Genomic DNA, 10,006 nt, shown 5'->3' with positions numbered 1-10,006 from the left:
TCGTCGACCGAATGACAAATTAAACGACAAATCTGCAGAAAAATAACAACTTTATCATGAATTTTAGCAAGAGGTGTATGTGCTATTAAATAGGAGAAATTAAAATTTGTTTTCCCTCTCTTGTCCAGGATATTGGGTTTATTTTACATCATTATGCATGTCAGTCATTTTACATGGACTACTTTAGATAAGGTTTCCTGCAAACATAAAACAATTTTAACATCACTGACATCCAAGAAGATTTACGTAACAAACACAAACTACAGCAAGTTTGTTGACTCCATTACCAAGAAAAAGATGTCGACAAGATAAAGCATCAAGTGCAATCCATGACACCATTAAGTGGTACACGTGAGAAGGAAATAGAGTTTATTCTGAGTAGATAATAATAATTGTTTAATAAATGTATTAACTAATTAAAAATTAAAACAAATCAATGATTTATTCTCAAACCAGATCCTAAAACATCTGATTTCCAAACTGGATTCATCCTGAATATCTCTGTCTGCTTATTAGTAGTCACCTAAAAACTGATATGAAAATCTTCATCCGATTCTGTTTTTGAGTTTGTAATTTTTAATTATGATTGGTAATTTTAAACTCAAAGTACATGATACACTGTATCCCCCAAAAATCTGAACAACTTCAAAGCCTAATAAAAAATGCACGTTAAATTTACAGTTTTAATCTTGACCACAATATGGTAGAGTTTAAACAGTTTATTTTAATGTTACTTGTAAAGATCACCTGTTCCTTAAATGTTTCCTCAACTTCCTCAACCTCAAAACATAATCTTCAATAAAACAGCTGCTATAAATGCACAAGAGAAAGCACAATGTGTTGAGTAGTACATTGAAACAAAATGGGATATTGTGGTGCAAAGAAGATTTATAACAGGCTATGGTCGACATCCAACATTCGAACCTGGTATGATAAGTTTAAGTAACTGGCAGTGAGGAACATTCTAAAGGCAATGGTAAGCCTAAACTGCCAAATGAAGCTATTGAAAATGTACAATAATAATTTCTATGCAGTCCTCAATAATCTCTTCGCACTGTAACAAGTGAGTTAAATTTATCACCAACAAGTTTAAAAGAATTTTAAAGAAAAATTTGAAAATTAAACCCTGTAAGTTGTAACTTCTACAAAACATTACTTCAGGTGACAAACTTAAACATTAACACTTTACAGTTACTGTGCTTTGTCATTTATTTACTGATGAAAACTTTCTGAAAAAGGTAGTGTTTTCAGATGAAGTCACACATTCCATGTTTGTGTTAATAAACATAATGTGATGATATGGGATACTAAGAGACCATTATGAACTTAATATAAAGTAAAGCTGGTTGGATTGAATATAAAGTACTGACTATATACATGGAAAAAATTGTCTAAATAAAAATAGAAATTATAAAAAACACATATTATTAATTTATTATTTATAATCTGTTTTGAAAAAACATGATGATTACCATAAAAATACGGACTATAGTAGTAATGAAGTACTACTCAACATTCTATCAGACATTTCATTCAATTATTATTTTACAAATTTAGGGATAATTCATGTTATTCCTGGTAGTAATATTTAGTCCTATGAAAACTTGACTATGTTTACAATAACTTCTTCATCTGGAACAATAATAAAAGTCTACATAACACAGATTTGAATTGGGTCAAAGACCGAAGATAAATTAGGACTCAATCTAAAAGCAGCTTTTATGAGGGGGAGGTATTTTTATCCGATTCATCTAACTGGTGTTTGACAGAAAGTTGGCTAGAGCCCAGTTATCACTGTTGAGGCTAGTATGATGTGGTACGGAGTGTGGTTGTGTGTCGGGGTAGTGGCAGCCACAGGGGGTGTTCAACCCTCAGCTGACAACGGTACAGCCTCGGAGACAGGGGCCACAGAGATTCAGCGGGCCACATGTCAGGTGGTCACAGAGAAACTGGTGGCCACAGCCAGTGCCACAGTTACTCATGCTCTCAAAGGTGTTTGCGCTACCAGTAAGTACTCTCACTAAGACGTTAACAATAAAATCAGTATTTAATAACCGTTAATGATAATAATATAAAATTAGTTCATTAATTTGTCATTGGCTTTTCCTGTAAAATGTTTTCATCTAGAATTTTTAAGATGGCTATAATATTTATCCAATATACATGCAGCATTTTTATATAAAAACTGAAGTAAGAAATGTCCAAAAATATGCATCAGTATTTTTTACTACTTCTACTAACATCAAATATATGAAAATTGTTTTTATTGAGCGAAACAAACATTTAGGCAATTAATATTTATTTTAAAGATCTTCAGAATGTGTTTTCACTTTGTTACAAAGTTTCTGATTAAGTCAGTACATAAAAGAAACAAAACTCGCAACATGTAGGTTTATGTATGCATAAAAAACTTTCAGTTATGAAAAACAAAATATTTGGTTAGAAGTGTTAAGTTTTTAAGCTGTGGGGTTTTCTAAAACACATGTAACTGATTTTCTACATTTCTTTCTTTATTGTAAACCAAACCGCATAAATAGTTTTATTTCAACTTTAAAGTCATATTGATGTTTTTATATTTTGTTAAGTTTAATTTATTTGTATCAATTTCTTGTGAAGTTTGTTTATGTTGCAGAATATTAAAAAAAAATATTTTGTTATTTATTTATGTTATTTAGAAAAAATGAAGCAAAAAGTGAAGTTTAACATTCATTATTACTATGGCCAGTTTTAAATTTTATTTGAAAAATACATTTTTACTTAAATGCATAGACAAAATGTTTTAAAATAAATTTTAAAAATGTGGCACAATTTTCACACTTATTCACCATTCATTGTATTTTACTATTTTTACATATCAATAGATGTCTGTTGTTAAGGCTGGGATTTTGTTGGTATCCCCACGGTTGTATTTAATCAAAATTAAAATTTGTCTCATAACTTTCAACCTCTTTTTTTGTGAAGGAATATTATTTTGTTGTAAAATTATTTTAAAGGTCGAAAATGTGTTCATTAGCCACATCTTTACATTAACATTTTTGTTTATTTACATTCATAATTTCAATTTACTTTTAAAAGAAATAGCTTTCTGATCAGGTTAGGTTCTACCGAGGAAGGGGGGGGGGAACTAAAGAAACTTTTCTCACAAATAAAAAAATTGTATGGTAATAAAAATTATAAAACAAAAAGAAACTTTATAATTTGACTTGATGAAAAATAGCATTGATAGTTGAATGGGTGTTCATAAAATTGCAAGCCCTTGTGTGACAACTACAGTGAGTCAGTGTGGTTCATGTAGAGTCAACATGGTGACAACAGTTGGAACCGAATTAAAAGGATTATTTCGCTTAACTCAAGTAAAAAAATGTATCAAAGAATTTTTAATAATATAACTATTTTAGAATCATTTTAAATCAAGTATTAAATAATAAATGTTTGTTACAGATTCTGAAATCAACTTTAAATTTTCAATAAAGTCTAAAACCTGACCAAAAAAGCAAACAAGTCAAAAGTCTTTTTTAAATAAAATATTTAAAAACATACGTGTATGGTGCATTAATTAAAATTATATTTGTATAAATGTGAATATAATGCCTTTTTCGAATAAACTTAATATGTGGTTCTCTCTGCCAAAAAGGCTAAAATATATAAGGTCACTCACAATCTATAAACTTGAAAATAGCTTTACTTTTTCTGCTGTATGATAAAATACAAAATAAAATAGTGAATAGGACATTCTTCTTAACAGGTAATGAGCACAAATCAAACTCATAAATATTTGAGAAATATGTGTACATGGTTAAAGTGATGAACATTCACAAAAAGGAAGAAATAACTCAAACTTAATAAATAAGTCATGAACCAACCTTTTAGAGTTCAATTTAACTTTAAAAAGTTACTTTTTATTTGGAAATAAAGTATTTTATCTAACAAATTACAAAATATGTAAGCATTTAGTAGTTATATTAAGTGGTAATAAAATAATTTCATAACATGTTCGATACCAAATGTTACAGTAGCATTGTGTAGTGTGTTTGCCAACAGCCACTTGGTTGCTAAATTGTTATTCAAAACAGTTGTATCAGAATCATTGTTATTTTGAAGTAAGTTGAATTGGATTTTAGGACCTGTATGGAAAATTAATTTGTATTTTATTTTGTGATCCATATTGTGAAACACACTGGCACTTGTCTGGTCGAGTATGTCATATATGTATGTCTCCAAGTAATCCAGTTCTTATTCTGAAACCATTGCAATTTTGATCATACTAAAATTTGATATAGTGTAGTTTTGTTTCAAAATTCAATTTTTTTTTTTATTTGTATAAATGTACACATCTTACAAAAAATTACATCAGAAAAACAACTAAACAAACATATTAACAATAAGAACTTATGTGAAATATTGAGTTTTATTTCTAATGTTCAAAGATGTAGTTTACAAACTAAAATTGAAATGTTGTAAGCATGTATATAAACATACAAAGTGTATTCAAAAAGTAACAGGATTTTAAAGTTTCATGGGTGTGGAGAGTTCACTTCTCCTTTTTTTATTATATTGGTAATCATGCTTCTGAAGTATAACAGAATTTACAGCTGTATTTATTTTGTACTTTTTTCAGTGGCAGCTGCTAAGATTAGATATGTTTTATGAACATTTGTTATCAGAATTTGTATCAAATATTGTGTGTAAAATGAAAGAAAGTGTAACAAAATGTGTGAAATGTTAACAAAGGCCTGTGGTAAATCTGCTATGAGTAAAACAATGGTTTACGAGTTGTATAAATGTTTCAAAGATAGCTGTGAAGACACTGAAGATGATAAACACTCCAGACACCCTACCATATCAACAGCTGATGAAAACGTGAAAAAAGTGGAAGAAATGGTTACAAACGATTGCTGTATTTACGATCAGAGAAGTCGCTGATGTTGTTGGCGTATCGATTGGTTCATGTAATGAAAGTTTTTCAAATGTTTTGGGTATGAAACATCAGGCAGGGAATGAAGTTGCTCAGGAATCACTGTATGAAGTCAACAACGAAAAATTACTGAAAAGTGTAATAACAGGTGACAAAACATGGATTTATGGATATGAGGTCAAAACTAAGGCTCAATCATCCTAGTGGAAGCATTCTAGATCGCCAAGACTAAAAAAGGGTTGATAAGTACAGTTGAACATGAAGGTTATGCTCGCTGTGTTCTTCGATTTTAATGGCATCATGAATTCTTGCCACAGAGTCAATAAGGAATACTACCTGTAAATTCAACGCCGTTTGTGTGAACTAATCCAATAAAAACACCTGGATTTGTGGTAAAACAATTCATGCTTTTGCACCACGACAATGCACTAAGGCTCACTTTTCATTCCTTGTTTGTGATTATTTTGTTCATGAACAGTACTGTAACGATGCCTCATCCTCCATTTTCTCCAAACATGGCTCTGTAACTTTTTTATTAAAAAAACCTTAAAGAGCCCTTGTTTTACAAGCATAAGTGACAATGAAAGAATTCAAGGTTATCCCAAAGGTTGTGTTTGAGAAGTGTTTCAAGGATAGGAAGAAGCACTGGCACAAGTGCATAATATCTAATGGGGACTATTTTGAAGGTGACATTAATGTAGACGAAAAATATTTTTTTCAAAATATTAAAATTTCTGTTACTTTTTGAACGTATCTCTTACACATAAATACACAATAAAATTTAGCTTTGTTTTAATTTTACCAAAACTGCTTGAAGGAATAAGGTGCAATTTGGACCAGATAATCCTTTAACCTTGTTCTCGTCTGTATCACTGAAAAGTCTAATGACCATTTGACAAAATTGCTTCATTGATGTATAGCTGGAAACAGAACGATAGAAAGAGCCATTTATCAATAAACAGAACTAAAGAGGTCAGTAACAAAAGTAAGTAGAAAGAAGTACTGTAGATTACGAATGTAATAAGAATTGACAAAATTATTTACTATATTTGCATTTTGTGACTAAATGGGAAAAGTGATTTAATTTCTAGACAACTACAGTACTCCAAAAAATCTGTGTTTTCAATTTAGACTTGAATTAAAGTATAAGGAATTAAAAAGATTGTGCAATTTAATGGTTGAAACAGTAGGAGTTTTACACTTTTAAAACCAAGTAAAAATTAAACAACACAAGTTAAGTTCTGAGTATATTAAAAGGAATATACTCAAGAAGTACTTGAAAAATGAAACTTCAAGAATACTATCTTTATAAGAAGGATATACTAGTAATGAAACTTGGCCCTCTTTACCTTGTTTGGCAGAGCTTTTGGTACTCTGTGACCAATGTCATTCTTAAATGTTGCTTTAATGATTATTTAAACATTATTCTTTTTATACCTTGGATACCTTTTATAAAGCCTTTACTCAACATAAAATAAATCCACAAGAAAAACAACATTGAAAAAATAATGCTAACTCAAAACTTTGACAATTGAGTTGTCAGATGCTAAAATCAAACAAAATAAAGTCCGTTTAGGTACTAATTATATCTCACCCACTCAAAAGAAGTCGCTGAAGTGTGCAGGTTGTTTCCTTTCTCTTGAACTTAGTCGAAGATTATTTAGGTACGAAGGGATGACTGATAGGTTGTGTCAACATTCACTGAAGGTTGTGACCAGAGGAAGAGCTAAATACTTGAAACTGATGGTTCCAGAAGATCAGTTGGAGACTGATTAGTTGGTGTTGGTGAGAAAAGTTGCCCATCTCATTCACAATTGGGGGCACATAAAATTATATCCAGCCGTTCCACATCTTCTACAAATTGTTCAGGGAGCTAAATATCTCTTAGATACTTTACAAGGTTTCTTTTTCTTGTCCCCTTTCTTTCCAAAATATCTTAGTTTATTTATTATTTATGCTTAAAAGCATCAGTTCCTGTCCACCACAAAACATTTAATGATAAGTATAATTGGTACAGTAATTGTTATAATCCTTGTTAAAGTGTTCATAATACTGAACATCCTTTCCAGATGCTACTGGCTAGGACATCTTACAACTTATAGAGAAAACACAAAAGTTTTGCAAACACCTTGTACCTTTTTCTAGTCTACTCTGCTTCAGAATACTGCACTCCCGCTGCTTAAACAGAATAGTGTTCATGTAGAACTAAGTGTAAGAATAAGGGGACAGTAAGTGAAGTTTTTAGAAAACAACCTTATGGTTTCTTTGAAATAATATTTATTTTACTACTGGTCTTCCTATTTTGCAAGATCATCCACTCCAATTTGATGAAATGATTGCGTAAATCGCGTCTTGATCACAATCACAGTTACATCCTAGTCGCTTTCCTATAAGTTCCTGCTGATAGTTTTGTACTGTTTAGTAGCTGATTTATACAAAACAAGCCTTCACTGGAGATTTAAATGAACACTAATCAAAGATTAGTCATACAATTGAAGAACAGCTGAACAATATCTCACATAACAAAATTCTCTGTAACCCTTTACTGGGAAAATTACAGAACTAAATTTAGTTAACTAACTAAAAGGAAGTTAAGTTACTTCTAACTATGAGGATTTTTTACTGGCTGAATGCATCGGATTTGAATTTTTACTGGGACATATTTTTGTTTTACCTGCTTGTTTAGTGAACTTAAGTTTTTGATATCTCATATTCTACAGTCGTGCATTGAAGTACACTTTTCTTTCATATTGTGATAAACAGTTGTTACTGTTACAAAGGTTTACTATTTTTTTAATGAAAAATAACTTTAGAAATATCTATGATGTCTTTAGGTATTGGTAACATGTAAGAATTTAATTTTGCCTTGGCTGGCCTTTTACTGAACCAACTATCAAAAGGAACCAAAACAGAACTTACAGGAAAATAATTTTTATTTTAGAGGATTTGGAAAAACACTTCTTGAATTTGAGGAGTGAGGTTCACAATGAGCTGACAACCATCAAGATCCTTCTGCTGAAGATAAATCAAGAAGTGGCCAACTTACACCATGCTCTAAGTCCTCAAGTCAACAAGACGTGCCAAACCAGGTACCATAATGCTACATTTGTGTCCGGCAACATACAATTCTAGATTAGGTGTTATATGTCCCTCTGTTTATATTGAATAAAGTATAAAAATCCAAAATACATAATTAAGAATTCGTTTATCCATTGTTTTTAACTGAGTAAGCAAAATGAATACAACATTCATCTTAAATTAGTGCAATTAATTTTTAAAATTGTAATCAAATATAAACTTAACTTCTTATGTTTTAGCAATTCTGAAGAAGGCAATCCTAACATCGTTGTCAGAGGACCTAGAGATTCTGAAATAAACCAATATAATGCTACCATCCACATAGATCAAAATGGAAACAATGTTTTTTCCTACTTTTGGCGAATTGTAGAAATAAGGAGTAAAATTGTTCAGCAGACTCAAGCTGTCTTGCGTAGTCCTAGCTTCTACGTCAATCAACAGTACAGAATGTATATTAAACTACTACCTCATCAGGATAAAGGAAGTGTTTACGTTCATGTCGGGCTGACTCATGGACATTATGACAACCTGCTACCTTGGCCCTTTCGGTTGAGACATAGGGTCTCTGTAGTCGACCAGACATTGCAGGAACCACAGGATCTCGCCTCCCGTATCTGGGACCCTACAGTGCTTTGTAGTGTTTCTGACTGGCGGCAACCTCTCCCTACTCGAGACAACGACGAGTGTGTGGGCTTCGGTTTCACTCAATCGACCATCTTCTCCCAGGACTATGTCCACAATGACTCCATCATCCTTAGACTTGATGTGTTCCTACAATAATTCAAAACAAACATAATAAAAAAAAAAAAATTCCATGTATTTTTTTGCTTCATACAATAACTAATAAAAGTTTAAATGAGTTTAGAATCTTCAGTTCCTATTCATTCATCTCACAAATAACTTCCAAAGATGTAATGTAAATGAGTAAATAAATTGATTTCATATATTCAGCCTATTGTGTATTTTCACAGCCTCTACTCTAAAATTTGTATAGTGATAAAAAATATGACTTACAAGGATTTAAAAAAGAATGAATGGCAAAGAAAAAATTAAGGAATATAATTTTAAAAATAACATAAAAGCTACCTACTTGGGTATGTTTGAATCCTTTTCTTTTCCTCATTTCTTAATACTTTTATGTATTAATACTACCTAATGAAGAGATAAGAGAAGAAGATAAATTCGAAACGTGTTATACCTTTTGTAACATATAACAATGGCAAATGTCCAATTCTGTTATCCTTTCATGTACTGTTAGTGGTTTTTGCAATATATTTAGTTTTTCTTCAAGAGAACCTGGATACCATTATACATTTTCTGAAACTAGATAAAATGAAGACAATGGCTATCTCAGATTCTAATATTTATTATATTATCACAACTTACTAGGTGCAACCCCACCACTTTTCAAAAAACAAAAAGACACTTTTATTGTCATATTATAATGGTTTATGCATAATTTTTGTACATAATAATTATCTCCACATTCTTCTGAAAAAATGTATTAAGTATAGGTTTATAGTAAAAATTTATTTTTTACAACATTTTTAAAGTACAGGTACAAAACACTCAATATCAATAATGCAGAAAATATGACCACCAGTTCCAGGGTTAATGTAATTCATTCAATTTTCACTGCTTTGTGCAGAAGGAATATGGATTTAACCCATTGTTTCAGCTTCAGTTTGCCCCTTTAGATGGGAAGTTTTATTAAGACAGCAGATTTCAGATGAAGCTTTGTCAATCTAGGACAGAGTGGTGATAACAATAATGTCCAGAGTACTTGAAATACAGAGATACATACAGAGCCACTGAGAGGGATTAGGTCTGGGGCAAATGCCTGATTGAGGGCCCCAATCCCAAATGTTAATTAAAATTTCTGGCAAAACCATATTACCTTTTTTATCTCTTTTAAACCTCCGCTCTTGGCTATGCTGGTTAGTTTAGTGTTACATGGCTGGTATTCCAGTCATCATGTTTGGACCTGTGACTATATCTGCTAGTCTAAAGGCA

General features: G+C 31.2%; 1 protein-coding gene across 2 annotated transcripts; it reads left to right on the top strand.

Annotated features, from left to right (window-relative positions):
- Positions 1 to 1,531: 1,531 nt before the first annotated feature.
- LOC124352838 (TNF receptor-associated factor 6-A) lies at positions 1,532 to 8,939 on the top strand. 2 transcript variants are annotated; one of them, XM_046802537.1, is made up of 3 exons: positions 1,532 to 2,007; positions 7,857 to 8,004; positions 8,233 to 8,939. In XM_046802537.1, exons 1-3 carry the CDS (start codon positions 1,809 to 1,811, stop codon positions 8,771 to 8,773), a joined length of 888 nt encoding a protein of 295 aa, XP_046658493.1. In that variant the 5' UTR covers positions 1,532 to 1,808; the 3' UTR covers positions 8,774 to 8,939. The 2 variants fall into 2 exon arrangements, with proteins under 2 accessions (XP_046658493.1, XP_046658494.1); XM_046802538.1 differs by lacking the exon at positions 1,532 to 2,007 and adding an exon at positions 4,379 to 5,900.
- The last annotated feature ends 1,067 nt before the right edge of the window (positions 8,940 to 10,006 follow it).

This window comes from Homalodisca vitripennis, chromosome 1 (genome assembly GCF_021130785.1).
Source record: "Homalodisca vitripennis isolate AUS2020 chromosome 1, UT_GWSS_2.1, whole genome shotgun sequence".
Classification (NCBI taxonomy): Eukaryota; Metazoa; Arthropoda; class Insecta; order Hemiptera; family Cicadellidae; genus Homalodisca; species Homalodisca vitripennis.
The sequence above is the reverse complement of the archived record's forward strand: the minus strand, read 5'-3'. Positions and strand labels throughout refer to the sequence as shown.